Source organism: Drosophila santomea, chromosome 3R (genome assembly GCF_016746245.2).
Source record: "Drosophila santomea strain STO CAGO 1482 chromosome 3R, Prin_Dsan_1.1, whole genome shotgun sequence".
NCBI lineage: Eukaryota > Metazoa > Arthropoda > Insecta > Diptera > Drosophilidae > Drosophila > Drosophila santomea.
In genome coordinates, this window is record NC_053019.2 from 3,339,128 (window position 1) to 3,358,777 (window position 19,650).

The 19,650-nt window shown below is 45.2% G+C and overlaps 2 protein-coding genes across 3 annotated transcripts in view; one reads left to right on the forward strand and one right to left on the reverse strand.

Moving 5' to 3' along the window:
• LOC120453089 overlaps positions 1–9,617 on the forward strand; it is a 60,501-nt gene extending 50,884 nt beyond the window's left edge. The window contains exons 4-10 of the mRNA XM_039637616.2: positions 4,378–4,581; positions 4,648–4,799; positions 4,866–5,552; positions 5,607–5,744; positions 5,801–6,252; positions 6,334–8,780; positions 8,851–9,617. Of these exons, the coding sequence (XP_039493550.2) occupies positions 4,378–4,581; positions 4,648–4,799; positions 4,866–5,552; positions 5,607–5,744; positions 5,801–6,252; positions 6,334–8,780; positions 8,851–9,561 (4,791 nt within the window). The 3' untranslated portion in view covers positions 9,562–9,617. The remainder of the gene's footprint in view (positions 1–4,377; positions 4,582–4,647; positions 4,800–4,865; positions 5,553–5,606; positions 5,745–5,800; positions 6,253–6,333; positions 8,781–8,850) is intronic.
• A 1,080-nt stretch (positions 9,618–10,697) lies between these two features.
• On the reverse strand, positions 10,698–19,582 carry LOC120453260. Of its 2 annotated transcripts, none has more exons than XM_039637883.2 (6): positions 19,517–19,582; positions 16,375–17,368; positions 13,512–16,145; positions 13,331–13,452; positions 12,283–13,262; positions 10,698–12,137 (listed from the first exon to the last, which is right to left on the reverse strand). In XM_039637883.2, exons 2-6 carry the CDS (start codon positions 17,170–17,172, stop codon positions 11,359–11,361), a joined length of 5,313 nt encoding a protein of 1,770 aa, XP_039493817.2. In that variant the 5' UTR covers positions 17,173–17,368; positions 19,517–19,582; the 3' UTR covers positions 10,698–11,358. The 2 variants fall into 2 exon arrangements, with proteins under 2 accessions (XP_039493817.2, XP_043862322.1); XM_044006387.1 differs by having other exon boundaries at positions 19,023–19,564.
• Positions 19,583–19,650: the final 68 nt, after the last annotated feature.

Below are 19,650 nucleotides of genomic sequence, written 5' to 3' on the forward strand. Positions count from 1 at the left end.
GTGCCATGTGCCGTCCAGCATTCGCAATTAGCCTTATCCAGGGAATTCCAATCGAAGTGCCCGTCTGATGCTGCTGGTTGCTGGATGTTAACCACATCAGTCAGTCAGCTCGGACAGTTTGGTCCGATCTGGGGTAAGGTAGTAGGCAGCACCTCAAGGCCTCCCACATAAATCATAATTACATTAGCCCCTCGTCCAGTCGGATTGAGGCGTGCAGAAATCGTTGTGCGTTCGCTTCCCCAATGGTTAATAGCAAAAACAAGAGAGAACGCTATAGTCGAGTTCCCCGACTATTATACCTTATCACTATGAAGGAAAAAGTCTAAACAAATTTTCGTTGTAGCTTATATGGCGTGCAAAATTTTGCAATCATAAAATTTACAAGACAATAAAAATAAAAATATCAAAATATTTTCAAAAGTGGGCGTAGCAGCTTGGGCGTTGAGGCGTTACAGTGGCGTGGCAAAAGTTTTTGGTAATCGATAGAAATTACAAGACTAATACAAAATGAAAAATTTCAAACATTTCAAAGTGGGCGTGCAGTTTGGCGTTGTGGCGTTAGAGTGGCGTGCACCTGAATCGACAAACTTGCGCTGCTCTATGTCTCTGAGTCTGTATGCTTATCTCAACTTTCTAGCTTTTGTATTCTGAATCTCGACGTTCATACGACAGACGGACAGACGACAGACGACAGACGACAGACGGACAGACGACAACGACAACGACAGACAGACGACGGACAGACGACATGCAGATCGACTCGCTATGATCTGATCAAGAATATATATTATATGGTCGAAACGCTTCCTTCTGCCTGTTACATACTTTTCAACGAATCTAGTATACCCTTTTACTCTACGAGTAACGGGTATAATAAACACGAGAAAAGCGTACTCAAATTATGTATTATATAAAACGAGAAACAATTATTAATGGCAAAAGCCAAAAAGTCGCGACCGATCGCGAGTTACGCAGCCGATCTGAGCCAAGTTGAAAATCGAAAAGCTGGCTAACGAGGCGGCGCAAAATGCTACCAAATTGCGTGTCCGTCCGTCCGATTGTCTGTAATTTATAAACTGGCCAAAATGAACTCGACTGTCTGTATGTGATCGACTGACGTCGCTTATAATAATGCTGATAATTAAACAAAAAATTGTTCAATCCTATTAAAAACTGCGTTTAATAATCGCATTTGTGCAAACTTATCTGTTGTATATAGTAACTTTAATTGCACACTAATAGTTTTAATGTTTCTGCCAAGTGTTATAAACGAAATCAATGTAAAACAAGAGAGAACGCTATAGTCGATTCCCGACTATATACTACTAGTAAAGAAAGAGTCTAAACAGTTTTGGTTTGTACTTATATGGCTGCAGAAGTTTTGCAAATCGTAGAAATTACAAGATAAAAAAAAAAAAATACAAACATTTTCAAAATGTGGGCGTAGCAGCTTTGGGCGGTTTGTGGGCGTTATAGTGGGCGTGGCAGAAAGTTTTTTGGCAAATCGATAGAAATTTAGAAGACTAATACAAAAATGAAAAATATCAAAACATTTTTCAAAAGTGTGGGCGTGGCAGTTTTGGGCGGTTTGTGGGCGTTAGAGTGGGCGTGGCAAAATTTTTTTTGACAAATCGATAGAAATTTACAACACCAATACAAAAATGAAAAAATATCAAAACATTTTTTAAAAGTGTGGGCGTGGCAGTTTTGGGCGGTTTGTGGGCGTTAGAGTGGGCGTGGCAGCATGATTCGACAAACTTGCGCTGCGTCTATGTCCCTGGAGTCTGTATGCTTAATCTCAACTTTCTAGCTTTTGTAGTTCCTGAGATCTCGACGTTCATACGGACAGACAGACGGACAGACGGACGGACAGACGGACAGACGGACAGACGGACAGACGGACAGACGGACGGACAGACGGACATGGCCAAATCGACTCGACTACCGAAATTGTTTATCAAACAAAACGCCGACAAGGTTATGTAATCTCCAGAGGCATAGTAAATCAATCTGAGCTGATCAAGTTATGACAGCATTTATCGCAGAGTTCACAACAATTTTTGAGTGATTGACATTCTACCAGTGGATTTACGATCGGGCACTAATAAACATCAGTGCTAATACACATGCGAACCTAATGTTTTTTATTGTATTAATAATAATAATTGTTAGCTATTTTTAATAAATTTATGTGCTAGTAAAACCACTTGGCGTAGTCTATAGCTTTTAGAAATGTATATTTGATATAGCTGTATATCATTTGCGACCAAAATTTTTTTATAGTTTATGTTCAAGATGGCGACCGATTTAACAGCTGTCAAGTGATTTATTCTCAGTTTGGTTTGGCAATTCGTCATGCGTGCTTACAAAATCCAACTCGTGCAAGAATTGAAACCAAACGATCATCAAGCAAGGCGTAGATTCGTCGAATGGGCCCAAAACGAGATTGCTGTTGTTCCCGATTTTTCAAAAGCCTCCAAGATCTTGTGATTTAACACCGCTAGACTACTTTTTGTGGGGCTATGTAAAGTCATTGGTCTATGCGGATAAGCCACAAACGCTAAACCATTTGGAAGACAACATTCGCCGTGTTATTGCCGATATACGGCCAAATATTGGAAAAAGTCATTGCAAATTGGACGTCCAGATTGGACTACATCCGAGCCAGCCGTGGCGGTCATATGCCAGAAATCATATTTAAAATGTAATGCCACAAGATTATCTTTCATGTCAATAAAATTCATGTCAATCGAATAATCCATCGTTGTTTTATTGCAATTTAAAGTTCTATACCTCTAAAAAAAACACCCTATATTTATGTTTTTGATCCCTATCATTAGCCGAGTCTATATAGCCATCGCTGCACTATATCACATAGCGTAGAAATAATTACGCTAAAGGGCTTTAACACAGTTTTTTGACACTATATGTAATTAAAATCTGCCAAAGGAACAAAGGAAAATGAATTTGTAATAACTGAAAAGATTATTGATTAGTCTTAAAATTCAATCATTCCAATTCTGGTGTATATCAGTTTTTAATTTTACACTTTCTACAAGGGTATATAAACTTTAGCTGCTTTCTTATTTATTATGTAGCAAACCAGAAAAGTAATTCATCAAACAAATCTGCTTATAGTACACTTACGGAAGTACAATAAGTAATTTTCTGATTAATTGAATTGTATTCGATTGAAACATAGTTATTATTTAAGGTATATGTGGTTGTTATTCTCGAAATGATTTCCACAGCATAGAACTTTACATTGCCCGTAAAGCCTCGTGATGCTGGCAGTAAGCTCTTTGTTTTTTCTCTCAACATCAGTCTATTAAAAAGTATTTTTGTGGCCAAGTAAAATTAATTGTCGAGGACTGGTTGGGAATATGAATTGGGTAACTGGGGACTTTTGATAGACAAGGTAAACAATAAACATGTCTATGCCTGTGATATTGGGATCTCAGACTCGATGCCGAACCCTTGACAAGGTCAGCTGAATTGATTTCAAATTGCCTCGAGCGGCGGGAATGGCAAAACGATCCGAGTTTCGTTTTAATGATGTGCCAGATTTGGGCTCCTACATGGTTTCATTTACACACACGACAACTCTTGCGATTGGATCGCTCGATGGATGCCCGTTTATGGCAGAACAGCCCGTTGGCGCGAACTTGCCTGTCATCTGCTACAAATCAGCTGTCATAAGCCCGATCCAATCGGATCCGATCCGAGTTGGGGCAGCATTATTTCGGCGATTGTTACAATCACTTTCAAAGCCCCAACTAAGAGCAACATAATCTTTGATAATGATCATTGCCACTTGACAAGCGGTGAGGAAGATGATTGCGATTAAGACCATCGAAAGGTGCAATGTTGCCCGTTTCGTTTAGAAAGGAAATAACGAGAAGTAATGGCTTAAGGGATTGAGACTATTCAAAAATGTAATAACTAGTGTGTGTATTTTTTAACAGCTTCATCCTCAGCCCTACATTTTTGTAGTATATCTTAAAAAGTATTTTAAATGCCTTCTTAGTATTTGGTCCCGCTTAAAAGTTCTTGACAATACTATTAAAATGTAAGAGCAATTTCCATTACCTATTTATGATTACGTGCATATATGTAGCATTTGCCTGAAAGTAAGCGTTATGTGAAAACAAGCCGAACTGGCTGCTCTGAGAAGTGGTCACCGACGGTCTTCAATTGGGAACTGTACATTTAAAATACGAGACGTTCGCCGTTCACCTGGAGAGGTGGATAGGTGAGGTCGGGTTAGGTGGCAACTGCTAGCAACGCAGAGTCATTAGAATGTGCAACGTATTAATCTGCATAGCTATCTTCATCCAGCTAACCACGGATATTTTCCGCCACTTCTTGCATTCGCAGGTGGTTCGAGCGGCTAAACAAAAACTGAGCGACTATGCCGCCGAAACGCTAGCCAGCATTTCCAAGCGATTTTCCCACCTGCATGGCCTTCTTCAGGTGGCCGAGCTGCAGGTCATCGAGACGCTGCGCGAGTCCAGTTTGCCACCGCAAATGAAACTCAACGAAGCCATGGGCCAGCTGAATGGCTACGAATCTGTCATCAAGGTGGGTGTCTGAATACAGACTAGTTTAGTTACAGTCCTTAATAAAATCAACCATATCTTAACTTAGCGTTTAAAAAAGACCTTGGAAAGTGGGTCCGACAACAACGTAGGCGTTCCCAGCGATGTCTTGCTAAACTGGCTGCTCAAACTCATTTGCGAAAGTATCGAGAAGATTCCAACAAGTGTGCAAGTCAGCAAGATCGAGGAAAATCCTTACCGGTAAAAAAACTATACCTATATGTTCTCTCTATTATAACATTACAATATTTTGTCTATATTTTTTAGCGTGACCTGTAGTAGATTCATGGACATGTCCAACATATTCAAGTGCGAGTTTGTGGACCCTAATATACAAGTTTGTTTCAAGACTGACTTCGAGAGTAGTCGTTGTTATTCATCGTCGCCCAAAGAAGAAAACACATTTTTTACGTCCTCCAGCAGTAGCAAGGAAAATCTTCAGCCACTTGTATTGACCCAAAAGTCAAAGCTAAAGACCAACCAAATGTCACAAAGCCAAAAGAAACCGGCTAAAAATGCCATGGAGACCGCCCAATCCAGTCTAAATTCAACTGGCGCCATTAGTGAGGAGTTTCCAGCGAAGGATCTAGATTTTCTCCACAACTTCTCGGCAATGGACATCACCAAGCCCAATAAAACGGCTGAAGACTGCAGCGATTGGTTCAAGACCGATGCACTGGTTAGGGTGCGCTCCGTTCAATCCCCGGAGGATTTCTATGTTCAAGGCATCCATGCTGCCCAGCGATTGCGAGAGGAGCTGGATACATTTGCGCAGACACTTTCGGATGGCTTTTCTGTTCCGCCGGATGTTGTGGTGGGTCAGCACTACATTATCCACCATAAGGTTCAGGACCGATTCTATCGCGCCATGGTCAGCCAAAAGCTAACAACTCGAGATTGGTTCAAAGTTTTTCTGCCGGATATGGGCATTTATTTTAATGCTCACAGAAGCGAGTGAGTTTTCTTCATAAGTAAGCCAAATTTCTTCTGCAATGCAAGCCCTTCCAGCTTCCGTGTGGTGCCGGAACGTCTATCCCACCTGCCGTACTCCGTCGTGCACTGCAGCCTGAGGGAGTTGATGCCTAACCATGGTGGAACCGAGTGGGATACTAAAGCCAGCGCCTTCCTTAAGCAGATAGTGCAGAAGTACGTTATTTTAAGCCTCCTAAAAATCCGACAATTCCACATTATTTTGGTTTTAGCAACCCGGTGCACGTGATCGTCAAGAAAGCTTTGACCCATGAACTGCATGAGGTGGACCTGATTACCAGCAACTACAACACCAACATCTCCGTGCGCGATTCTTTTTTATACTCTGGCCTGGCGCGCTCACGCGACGACCGTGGGTCAGCTATTGGTTCTCAATGGCTGCAGCCTGCCTCTACTACGCTTCGTATACCCAGGATGTCGTTCCAATTCGGGGACGTCCACATGATCCAGATGCTGCACGTGGAGGACCCGCAGGAGTTTTATGTCATGCGCCACGACTACGAGGAAAAGCGCTGTGTGTTGCAAGTCAGCCTGCAGGGAGCCATGGATCGCATTAACATTAGCCAGTTGCAAAACATCTTTCTTGGACGGCTGCGTCTCGGTTGTGTGCTGCAGTCGGATGGACAGTGGAAACGTGCTAGCATTGAGCAGATTCTTCCCGACGGTGAGTTAAGACAGCAATATTAATACAAGACTATTAAAGGTTGTCGTATCTCATACTAATAAAGTTATTGTTTTTTCTCAGGATATGTTCTGGTGCGCCTTGTGGACGAAGGTCCCAGCCAGAAGGTTTTCTGGGATCAATTGTTTGTGCTGCCTCCGAATTTTTGGGATACAGGGCTAGCCATTAAGTGCTGCCTGGCGGATGTGGAGACCAGTGCAGAGCATTCCTATATGTGGACTCCAGGAGCGACGATCTTCTTCAAGCAGCTAACCTCGAATCCAAAACTTTATATGGAAGTTATTCGTTTGACGGAGGATGTGGTCTATGTGGCATTAAATTTTGTCCGCTCCAACTCGGAAACCACTAGTGTTGGAGTACAACTAGTGGCTCAAGGACATTGTACCTCAAGCGGAGAGAGCAGTAGAATGATTAAGCCACCAGAGTCCTCACGATCTGTACAGCTTGATTTGGAAACGCACAAGTTTCTTGCACAGCAGAGGGACCGGCCAGTGGAACTGTCACCTTACCAAAAGCACAATAATACCGAGCGCAACAAACGAACTACTGTCAATATTCTTCACGTTCGAAAGCCGGATGAGTTTTACGTGACCTTGCCCCATTTCCAGCAAGCGATCAATACCTTGCAGAAGTTGGTGCAGGAAGCAGCTGCCGCGATGTACCAGAATATGGTGCCCAGAACCAATTGGCAGGTGGGCGATATGTGTTATGCACGGGTTCAAGCCAAATGCGATTCGCAGGTTTTATGGCATCGTGCAGTCGTAACAAAAGTCATACTACCTGGTATTACTTGCCAAATAGTCCGCTTCCAAGTGCAGTTAAGGGACTTGGGTGAGCTGGTCGATGATGTGCCCAGTTCTTCTCTAGCCAATATCGATGAGGCGGACATGCGCATTTCAAGCAGCGCAAAGCGCTGTCATTTACACGGAATTCGGGCTATTGGTGATGAATGGTCAAAGGACGCCATTGAATTCTTTATGGATCAGTTGCAGGCGTATGACGATATCCACGTGACGGGACTCGGACATACAGAAAACTCTTTGAGCGTTGTTCTATGGGGCTCTCTCTCCATAGTCAGTGGGGCGTTTTCGCCCGCTCGTATAAAGTACGTTAATATCAACAAGGTTCTTCTAATGGCGGGAATGGCACAGAAGGATGTCAATTTCGATAATGAAGATCAGCAATCGATGCCGGAAAATGTAAGCGTCAGCTCCGCAGGAACTGATCGCACAAAATCCATCGACTTTAAAGTCTGGGAATCCTTTATAGACAAGGTTGATAGAATTGTTAAGACAAAAAGCCTAAGCCCCATTGATTCGCCTGGGGGGAGAGTCGGCTTCGAGCACAACGAGGACATGCCTCCGCTAGCACTGCTTGAAGACTTAGGAAAAACCAAAAATACAACTGGTGAGACAAAACCACCCGCCGGTTGGATTACACGACGTAAGTGCGATAAGGCCATTTTCACGGCCATCGCTACCAATGTGTCCTACGAATGCTGCATCTACTTGACTTTGGCCAGCGATAAGCCCTTCATCGAGCATATGCGCAATCTGCTGGTACGGGAATACAAGCCACTAATCGAAAAGCAACAGGAGCGATCCACCTCCTATAACTACAAAGTGGGACAACCGGTGGTGGTCACCTATCACATGGACAACCTGATCTACCGAGGAATAGTGCAGCGCCTTAAAAACAATGACGATGAATACACAGTCTACTACGTGGATTACGGCAACATGGAGCTGGTCAAGGCTGATGAACTGCTTCCATATGCTCCGTTCCCGGACCTAAATGCAATGTGCTTTCTGGTGGAAATTCATGGAGTGCGGTCAAAACAAGGAAAGTATTCTATAAAGGAAATGGATACGATCCACCGGAACTTGGTCATGAAGATGAGCAGTGTCCGTATTGTGGATGCTCAAATAGTGGGTTCGAACAAGCTGCCCACATGCCAGATCAAGGTTGGCAATGTTGACATTGGCACCATGATGATAGACTGCGGAATGTCCGTACCAATTGAAAAGCAGGCAATCAAAAACAAAACCATGTATTTACCTTCCCAAAAAGCTCTCCAGGAGTTTAAAGTATTTGACGAACTTGACAACCTGGCCTCCGGAGAGGGAGAACTATCAGACGAAGAAGCGCCGCTGACCCAGCGTAAACACGAAAGCATTTCATCGGTTCAGCAACCACCCACGAAGAAAAAATTCCTGGTAGATCATAGGGAGATAGAAGACGCCTATGTCGGTGATCAGGATTTTGATTGCCAGCAAGCCGCACAGAAAATGTCCCTCAACAATAGTTTTTATCTCAACGACTTTGGTAAATACGCTGGTGAAACAGCCGCCGAAAAATCTGGACTTGATGAATCAGAAGATGAGTCACACTCGAATTCCTCTGAAAATATGGATATGGAAGTTTTTGCAAACAACGATGGCAGCCAGTTGGAGCCGCTAAATTCTTTCGCTTCCGATCAGTTGAAGCGCCGCATTGCTTTGCGTCAAAAGGTGAATGCTAAAAATACTATTTTTGAAAAAATATAATACATTTTCAAAATTATTATTACATTTTTTTAAGGAAATTAAGGAGACCATCAGTTTTTCACCTCTGGACACCTCGTCGGTGAGGTCTTTCTACGACGGCAGTGGAAGCTTCAAGACTCTGAGCCTTCCCAATGGAATAAAACAGTTCCAGTGCACCGTGGACAACGTTTTATCAGCCACGGAGTTGCAGATCGCTCCATGTCTTTCGGAGTTTACCAAGTACGAGATCAGCCTGATACAAGAGACGAGCACTTTGATCAAGGACGCGGAACCGCTGAAGAAGCCTAGGGTAGGCAACTTATGTCTGGCCCGCTATTCGAGGGATAAACAGTGGTACAGGGCCATTATCAAGGAGATTCCTCCAATTGTATCTCCAACCAGTGAGCAAGCCACAGTATTCTACATTGATTTCCATGACACCGAAAACGTTTCGTTTAACCACCTAAAAGTTATGCCCAGTCAGTTATTTATGTTTCCGTTGCGGTCTTTCCGCGTCAAATTGCACGGCGTTAAGAAAAACAAAAATTTTGAGGACAAATCAGTGCGCCAGGCACTGCAGGCCTGCCTCTGCAGACACTCGCTGCTTTTCGCCCGGGTACACTATCCTCTCAATTATCACGAGAACAATGCTGACCGCTCTAATAGCGAGTCTCTCATCCGCGTGGAGCTATTCGAGAACAGGCACGAAAGGAAGCTCGTGTACCAATCTTTGTGTGAAAATTGGATGTTCCTCAAAAAAACCTAAAGTCTAAAGGCTAATGTCACACAGAATGTGAACATTTAAAATTTCTTTTTATTAGTTAGACTATATCTACGCTACATAAATGAATATGTATGACAGTATTAATTGTTATTTTTAGTTTCTGTTATTAAAATGTGGAAATATTTTTATTAAAATTTAATTTCAAGCCAGAAAATCGATGATTTTATTAATTAATTAAATTGAAGTCTGCTAATTTTTATTTGTTCTGAATTGGGACTTCTCTTATTTAGATAATATTTATACCCGTTACTCGTAGAGTAAAAGGGTATACTAGATTCGTTGAAAAGTATGTAACAGGCAGAAGGAAGCGTTCCCGACCATATAAAGTATATATATTCTTGATCAGGATCAATAGCCGAGTCGATTTGGCCATGTCCGTCTGTCTGTCCGTCCGTATGAACGCTGTGATCTCAGGAACTACAAAAGCTAGAAAGTTGAGATTAAGCATACAGACTCCAGGGACATAGACGCAGCGCAAGTTTGTCGAATCATGCTGCCACGCCCACTCTAACGCCTACAAACCGCCAAAAACTGTCAGTGTTGAAGACTCTCCTCCGCACTTCCACTAGTTGAGTAACGGGTATCAGATAGTCGGGGAACTCGACTATAGCGTTCTCTCTTGTCTTTAATCGATCCGTTTTGCTGGGTTCTATATCCTCAAGCTCTGATATAGTTTTCGAATTTGATCTGAATTTTACTTTTATTAGTAGTGACTAACACTCCTACCAACCTACCACCCGCCTCCCACCTGTCCCGCAATAGAATCAATAAATGGCGCTGATTGTTTTGTAATTATCCATAAATTGAATTTATTTCCTTCATAGAATGGGATTCTTTCCATTAGTTCTCATTGAAATCTTTATCGTAAGTTGTAAATATTTTAAAATTGTTTTGTTTTCATTTGTTTGTTTTCGTATTATTATGATGCATGTATTGTGAAATTTTATTTATACTTAATGGGTTCACTGAAAGCTACAAATTTTAACTAATGCTGCAATAAACCATTAAAACAATCCTTTAAAATAGCCTAGAGAAGTTGCAACTACTATAAATCAAAAATATGCTACGTACATCGAAATTTGTTACCCAATATGACAGTTGTGTTCGCTTACTTTCGATTGCTGGCCGAGTTTTCTCTTTAATTAGAAAAATACAAATTATATAACAAGTTGTTAGATGGGTGTTCGTTTTCTGTGTATGTGTTCTTCGCTTAGAATGTGCTTAAGTTGTGGAAAAACTCGAAAGTTTCAAGACCAATTTCGGCTAACTTAAATTAACTAGTATGCTTTTCTAGGCATGGATAAGTAAATGAATAAACTTAATGCGAACTAAACTACAGAAATGAAAAGTATCGCGGCATATAGATTTTAATCGATGTATATTGCACTGAACTAGGTATAACATTTTACTAAAGTGGGTTAAAATCTAAAACCTAAACGGGATTAAAGCGGTTGACGCGAATTGTAATTCGAATCCAGAGGAAGAGAATATGGAACACTTTCACATTTAGCTACCTTCTTAAACCACATCCAAAATGTAAGATTAGTAAAATGTAATTATTGTGATAATTGTTTCTTGTTTGCTTATTCAACAAGAGTTGGCAATCGCATATGTTAACTAAATATATAGTTCGATAAGTAATACTAATTTGTTGTTTTGTTTTGTTGTTTTAACCACAGACACACACAGTACACACATAGAAGAGTCATAAACAGCTACCTAGGTAATGATTATATTAAACTTTAGTTCGATTACGAAGCCCATTGGAACCGAACACCCTTAGGCCTCCACCGTGAACGGATCGCGCGAATGGTGGATCTTCAGATGCTTGTTGTGATTGGTCTTGGTTGTGGAGCTCTTGCCGCAGATGGTGCACGTGAACGGACGCTCTCCGGTGTGCATTCGCCGGTGCTCTATCAGATAGTAATGTCGATGGAAAGACTTATCGCACTGGTCGCAGGTAAACTTTTTGGTGCCGTGATGTTCGCGTCGATGTCGCATGTAGTTGTACTTGCGGATAAACTTGCAGCCGCAGTACTCGCACGTGTACGGCTTGATCTGCTTGTGCGCGTTGATGTGGTTCTTGAAGTCCAGCTCTCGCACGAATGCCTTTGGGCAGTATTCGCACTTAAAGGGCTTCGCCGTCCGGTTGGCGTGTACCCACGAGTGGATCTTGAGATTCCATTTGGTGGAGAAGCTCTTGCTACAAATTGCGCAATCGTATTGGGGCTCCGTTGAATGCGTCGCCATATGCGCCTTGATGGACGTCTTTGCGAAGATCTGCTTACACATGGGGCATTCCATAGGTTCGGCGTAGTCAAACTTATCAGAGTGGGCCAGCCGTATGTGACGACGTAGCGAGTTGGCGTGCACAAACCGATCGCAGCAGTACGGACAGCACTTCGGCTTCAGGTCGTGCGTTTCCTTGTGCCACAGGAAGCGGGCCTTCGAGGGCAAGACTTCACCGCAGTGGCACACGTATTCCTTTTTGCGCACCATCATTTTCGTGTGGCGCTTGCGGTGTTGCGTCAGATTCGAGTATCTCTTGAACTTTTTGCCTGTTGTGTGTAAAAAAGGAATTAGTTAGGGAAATATAAAAGCTTAAGTATGATGAGCAGATAAGTATTTCTACTACATCAAAATGATCAATTACATTAAAACTCATCGACCCATGATAAGGAATAATAATAGTATTTGAATTACCGCATATCTTGCACTTGAGAGGCGTTTGCCCCGTGTGCATCCGCATGTGTTCGACCAAGGCGCTGCGCACCACGAACTTCTTGTCGCAGACGTAGCATCCAAACTCCTTCCAGCCCAAGTGCCGCTTTAAGTGCAAGGAGAAGTTCTTCCAGCGGTAGAACTTCTTGCCGCAAGTGAAGCATTCAGCGGGATGCTCGGTGAGATGGGCGTCATAGAGCTTTACGGACGGGAAATCGGTACGACAGACATAACAAAGAAATATGGATTTTTCCATAGCCTTCTGCTCCAGCTCACTAAGGTTGTTGCGCTCCTGTCCGAGCTTGGATTCGTTGTAGGCGATGAGCATTCGATACAAAGCTGCTAATTTAGCTGCTGGCGTCGTCATGGCTAATGGCGGCAGCGTCGGCTTTTCATCTAGCTGGTTGGGTGGCTTAATGTCATCATCCACATCACAGTCACCATCACCGCCGATGCCCATCAGCTCCGAGTCCTTGACATCAGCCAAAAGTTCGGAATGGTCGCGCATTTGTTCAACATCCTGCTTTTCCTGGCACTGCTCCTGTTTTATCTTCACAATGCCATCTTTGGAATCCTCAACCTCACCACCCTGCAGTATCATCTGCTGCTGTGGGGGTAACATCGAAGTATTGATTTGCGGCTGAGTGCAAATAAGACGCCGATTTTGCCGCACGTAGTTGTGCTCGCCAATCATGTGCGCATTGCGCTCTTTAAGCTTTTCGAAAATTGCCTCGCAGTGAGGACACTTGTAGAGCTTGCGACGCTGCGGTTTCCGCTGGGCAAAAGCAGCCGCCTCCGCTGCCGCCTCAGCAGCAGCCCGTGATGTCGAAGCTATTGGTGGACCCGCCAGCATAGCCGTTGACGTACATGCAGAGGAGGTGGCCGCTGTCGGGAGGATATCTTCCAGATGACTCCTTCTCGAGCTAGATGAAGCCTCATCATCCACAGCATTAAAGTCAAAACTGTTCGAGTTTAAGAGATGGAATAACCTTTATACGATGTCTTCAAAGATTAAAATTCCCATGCTTACCGTTTTTGCTCCCTCTGCTGCGCGCTGAGATCCTGAGCCGGATAATAGTCCTGCCGCCAATCAGGGTTATAGTCGCCAGAAAACTGGTTTCTGAAATAGCGCTGCGAAATGTCCCCATAAACCTGTAAGGGATTCAAATTGTACTTAGTTTTGGATAAAACCCAAATGAAATTTAACTTACCGACTCACTCCAGGAGTTCTCGATGTCGCAGTTGCTTTCTTGTTCGGAGATTTCACCCTTAGCGGGCATCTTCTCATCGGTGCGAATATTCAGACCACCCACCAAACTGCTTTCCGTGCCAGCACCAGCAAACGACGACGACGTTGTGGACGCGGAAGCGGAGGGCAGGTTGCTACTGCTGCTCAGCTGCTCCCGCTTGCAGGCGTCCAGGTCAAGATATTTTGCATCCTCGTCCAAAGCAACGCTACAGCAATCGACGGCCGCTAGAGCAGCGTTAAAGTTAGTGGGCTGGTGGCTGACCACATCCTGGCTCTGATTGGAGGAAGTGGCTGTTCCTGATTCCGCACCACCCTGATTCTGTGGATCGTGCTCTGGCTCTTGCTGGTACCATGACTGCAGCGATTGGGTCTTGGCCACCCGGAATGTAGCATTCATCGAGTCGTGGTCCATTGAATTGCTGGACGACGAAGCCAAAGTGGCCGCATTGGTGGCATCGCTAACCCCGTGCTGCTGCTGATGATGATGCTGCTGCCTGGAAAAGGGATTGAAGTATGTGGCCGTCGTGGCCGTGGTAGTGGCCTGGTGGTACAGAAAGTTAAAGTCCGGCGGCTGTAACGTGTTTTGGACCTGGGCTGCTGAGGAGGTGTAGGAAGACGACGAGGATATCACAATCTCATCCACGTCCATGTTGTTGTCCGGCAGGATGTACTCCTCGCCCGGCTTGGCCGGTGCTTTGGAACAGCTGTTACTGCTGCTGGCGAAAACTGATCCCGCCGAGGGAAAACCTGCACTTGCATTTACCACGAAAGTGGTGCTGGATGCGGCCAGTGGCGGCGGCTGTTTCGAGTTCGCAAACTCCAACAGCACCCGGGCATCGTCGTCGTTCACCGCCGAGTGGTGATGCAACAGTTTGCGGCTGGTGGTCAGGTGCTTCTCCAGAATGCTGCTGCTACTGCTCGGCGCTGGCGCCTCCACGGTTTCACTCTTTACCTGCACCAGATCTCTTGATATGGATGGGTTGTTGCTGGGGGAAGATGGGCTGTCAGTCTTTTTTGTTGTCGTCGCATTCGCTGGTGCTGTTTGTTTTGGTTTGATGACTAATTTCTTAGGCCCACGATGCTGAGCGGGAGTTGAGAAGCGCTGCGGTAACAATGTAGTGGTGGGCTCGACCTCGACTTTCATGGGCGGCGGCTGTGTGAGATCCTCGGGAGACACTTCAGTCGCCGTTGCTGAACTAGGTGCTGCAGCCGTGCTTGCCATTCGAATGACGCTGGTAGTGCCGTGCTCAAGACTGGGCTTTTGCTCCAGATCGGCATTAGCAGGCAATGCTACGTTGTCGTAATCATCCAAGGGCTCTTCCTTCTCCACCTTGACGAGTGGTATGGGAGCCACAGCGGCAAACGGTCGACTTGCCCCAATACGACTGGAGGCCACAATGTTGCCCATCAAATCTAGGTACTCATTCATATTAAGCGGAACATCGCTCAGTACAGTAATTCGATTCTTTTTGGACTTTGTAGTGGCGGTGGAGTTAGAATTGGAGGCGGAGTTGGACGCGGAATTGGAATGATTGTCCGCCAGATTGGAGGTAGAAGCTCCAGCAGCACTCGTAGAAGGAGCCGTGCACAATGGAGGTGGTAGTGATGCCGCGGCATTTGGCTGCTCCTGCTTACGCTCTTTTTCCATCTCACTCTCACATCCGCTGCTAAGGCTCATGAACTCCTCCTCGTCCGACGTGCGTTTGGAGCCTCGCTTCGGCTTTGTCTTACGGGCCTTTTTCGTTGTCTTGCTCATATTAAGGCTGTGACTGTTTTCCTCCCGCTCATCGTCCCCGTCTTCTTCCTCGGGTGGCGCTTCATGCTCGTCTTCCTCCTCTTCATCCTCGTCATCCTCATCATCATCGTGTATGTGCAGAACACTCGGCGGGGATTGATAAATGCGCTCGATCACGGAGAACTCGCCGTCTTCTTTTTCCACACATTCAACTATATGCTTCGGCGTCTCCTGGACAATGAAGTCACCATTGTCTCGCTCAAGGTAGTGTGCCACCGGTGATTCCGCATACCGCAATACCGAAGATGAGGTGGTGGAACAGGCTGGCGATGCACAGGCCACTGCCGCTGCAGCATTAAGCAGTGCTCCAAACGGAGAGTTTGTCTGACGATTCGAACGTAGACCAGATCCCGAGGTCGAGGGGTTGTTGGAGGAACTGCAGCTACTGCTGGCCCCTAAGCCGTAGGTCGGCAAGTTCGGTAGCTGTTGGTGACTCTGTTGGCTCGGCTGCTGCGACTGAGGAAGCTGATGGTGTTGACCCTGATTTTGCACTAAATTGTGGATCTGCACCTGTTGCTGTGCCGGCGGCGGTGGTGGCGGATTCAGGAATACTTCCGTTTGCGGCTTACTCGGCTGCTTGACAGCTGCAGTTGCATGTGAAGTTGAGGCCGCTGCTGTCGTCGGTGGTGCCAGGGCTAGGTTGTGTTGCATGGCCACGCTTTGGGACTGTGGCTGCTGTTTGTTTTGGTTGTGCTGAGATCGAATTTGACTAATGGCGGCTCCATAGGCGGGAGGTGGTTTCTGGTGCGATTGCTGCTGGGTCTGCGGTGGAGTAACCGTCTGCTGTTGCTGCGTAAATAGCTGTAAAGAGATTCGGGTGGTTTAAGAACGAAATTCAATTCTAAAATAATGTGGGAAAATCAATGTCCAATCATAAAAGGTACAGTGCCGATATATATGTATTTGTTTGTCTATACTTTTTGTAAGTACAATTGCTTTTTTTTCTTGTCACAAGAAATTTAACGCAAACGTGGATCTTGTAATCTTGGATGCACCCTTTTTGACCAGATAAAAATGATTTGCAACTCACCTGCAACGGCGGAGGTGGGGGCAAAGCTGTGGCGTAGCTGAACTTCAGAGCAGGCTGATGCTGCTGCTGCTGATTCTGTTGCTGCGGGGGCTGCTGATGTGAAAAGTGAGCCTGCTGTTGATGGCTCGCGAGGAAGTGCTGCTGAGGCACCTGCGGAATTACCAGCGCGGCTGTTGAGGCGGTGACACCACGCCCAAAGCCCGTCGTCTGTGACGGCTGCTGCTGGTTGAAGCGATAATCCGGAGTGACCTGCGGCTGGTACAAAGTGGACACGCTACTCGTGGTGGGATGAGCGGATGAGCTGGCTCGCACCTCAGTCGTGGGCGGTGCGCATTTCAGTGCTTTTATCGGTGGATTGCTCGGTTTGCTGCTGCTGCTGTTGCTTGCGGAGTTGGAGGTGGGTGTGGAGCTGGTTGTGGAAGAGGTGGCTACGTTGGAGCAGGCCGCCACGAGGGAGGAGGATAGTGGCGGTGGTGCTGGTGGCGGCACAGGCGCTGTTGCAGCTGATATGGTATTGACCACGACTGGTTTAACATCGCCGCCAGAAGGTGGTGATAAGACGGCCGGTTTCTCATCAGCACTGGCTTCGCCTCCGCTGGATCCACCTCCAGTTCCTCCTGTCAACATGGCAGCAGCGAGAACACTGCCCATACTGTTGCCACAGTTTCCAACGATCGTCATCTGCACCAGTGCCTTGATCACCTGCTCCTTGGGATGGGTCTCCAAGTGATCGGAGAGATTCATTCCCGCATGCAGGTACAATGTGCACACGGGGCATTGGACACTGTTGTCGACCATGATGACAATTTAAGATTGTTCTATGTGTGGCTCCTGCCTACTCCTGCTCACTGGCTGCTCCTTCGCTCTGGGAGCCTGGCTTCTAGCTTTTTAGTGCGACGGATGACTGGCTTGGCTGCCCTTTAGAGTCATAAAACCACGTATCTCCTTGGCTTGGCGTCCATCTTGCTCAATCCTCTGATTCGACACGGGTGAGCTGCAATGGAGAACATAAAGAATGTCAGAATGTTGGTGCCAGAAGTCTCTGCACCAGTCCCTGGGCTCATTCTGCGCTCCGATATCAGCGTCTTCGGTGAAACGCTACCCGATATGCGAAGAATGCGCCGTCCGGCAATCCAAGTGATCGAGTATCCGCGGTATGCGTGCAGCGTAATCTTAAGAAACGCGGTTTTACGAAATTAATACAACTTTATGAAGGGGTGGATACTTTCACAATAAACCCTACTTCTACTTTTGGGGAGGCGATTTGAATTGAAAGCCAGGAGGAACCCTACGAACACCAGATATCTTAACTTTTATCAGTCAATCACACTTTAAGAAAATCTTGCAGAATTAGAACTAAAAATATGTTTTACTATCGGGTGAAGCAACAAAGAATCAGTACAAAACATTCGATGCAAGTTTCTTTGTAGTGACTAATTTCTTTAAAAGCCACCTAAATAAAAGTATGAGAAAAAGAAAATCATTTCCAGAAAGGCTGCTGAAAATAAGACCACATTTCTCAGATGGTGATTATAATGATTTTGGATAACCAGTAATTATTTCGTTTTTTAGAAAGCTTCCAGATAAGTACATTATATCATATTATTCATTGTTAATTAGTGAGGATCTCAAAAGTCATTGTAAGAAGTAGAGGTTACAGGAATATCGACTCAAACAAAGCGGACTCAACCTCAACAGTCACCTAAAAGTCTATTCCCCATTTTCGAAATCAGTGGGGGTAATTTTTAAATCGATTCTATTTATTAGTAAGCCCACGTCTGATATTTAAGTCCATTGATATTAACATTATTATCTAATTATCAAGAATGGAGCTTAAGACCAACATGCGAATTCTGATTAGAAGGTCCTGCTTGGAAGCGAGGAGAGGCTTTTAACTTCCAGGTGTGAGTGGTGGAAATGGCGGATTGGAATGCCGGCCGCAGATGAGTGAGACAACTTTTGGAGCAGCTTTTTTCGCTCGGGGAGCCAGAGCAGCAGGAAGAAAGGCAATCAGAATCGGAAAAAAGAGGCAACGACCCAGACCCAGCCTGCTGACGAGTTATTGGCCGTTCCTCTGGTTTGCCTTTTGTTGCTTGCCTTTTGCAATAACTTTTGCTTTTATTTATAGTCTGTCTGTAGACCAATATTTGCTGGCTTCTTTTTTGGGATTTGGCCATCTCTGCAAGGGTGGCTCTTTGTTTTGGGGGCAAAGGACAATGCGAGGGCTGCACATAAACAGCGGCAAACAAATGTCTACGTCTGTTGCTATTGATTTTTCCATTGCCAAAGGTTACACACACCACGCACACACTACACCCACATGCACACACAGACAGTTGAAAAAAGAGGAGCACACGGTGCGTAAATGCATTATGATTTATTCCAATATCCCACTTTGCAGCAACAACAATTACAGCCAACCCTTTTTCCAGTGTGCACGCGCGCGTGTGTGTACGTTAATGTCGCTGATCTTGCCACTTATTGTACGCCTTTTTCTGATGCTTATTATTCACATAATTACAGACACACACAATTTAAAAATGCACATATTTCCGCTTTTGTTCGCCATCCATTGCTATCGATTTCGTTTTCGTTTCGTCCATGGAATGGAATGACACTTCCACGAAGAGAGGACGCCAGCTAATTACCAGTATCGATCAAGGAGAGAGAGCGAGCGGCTGAGAGCGTATCCTTGGAAATGGAAAGAGCGTGGTGCACCTGCGGCCGCTTGAAGATGGAGAGGCGGTGGATATGGAGGAGGAACAGGAGGACCAGGAGCTCCTGACTCTCTTCTCTTCTTCTTTTTCTCGTTCAATGACACAGAAATCTTTCCTCTCGTCTTCCGCTTTGTGCGCTCCTTCTTACAATATACAAGCGAGCTTTTTATATGTGCGAGTACGACTGCGAGGCCATCGCTGCGTTTATCTCCCTCTGCTGTGTGTGTGTGCGTTTGTGTGTGTTGGAGTGCGTGTGGCTACACACAAAGTAAAATTTTCAAGCACGTTTTTCATGCACTGTGAGCCGTTTTTTGTCTACTGCCGTATCGAAATCGAATAAACGCCACTTTCATCTACACTTTGGTGTACAATTCGTGCAATTTGATGCACTTTTCACTACCGAAAACCGTTTAAATCGTTTTCACCTTGCGACAAGAAAAATTACAACACCAGGCGTTGAAGTGCTGCAAAACGTATGCGGGCTGCGGGAAATTCCCAGCACTAGCAGTGGTGGTATTTAAATCTGAGCAGTTCTTTAAGCTATTTTCTCGCTAAATAT

Excerpts from the sequence above, each read along its gene's own strand:
- LOC120453260 (XM_039637883.2), bottom strand. The coding sequence starts at position 17,172 with ATGGTCGACAACAGTGTCCAATGCCCCGTGTGCACATTGTACCTGCAT. Across the intron at positions 13,453-13,511 it reads AGAACTCCTGGAGTGAGTCG|GTTTATGGGGACATTTCGCA; the intron begins GTAAGTTAAATT and ends AATCCCTTACAG. Across the intron at positions 12,138-12,282 it reads TCTCAAGTGCAAGATATGCG|GCAAAAAGTTCAAGAGATAC; the intron begins GTAATTCAAATA and ends TACACACAACAG.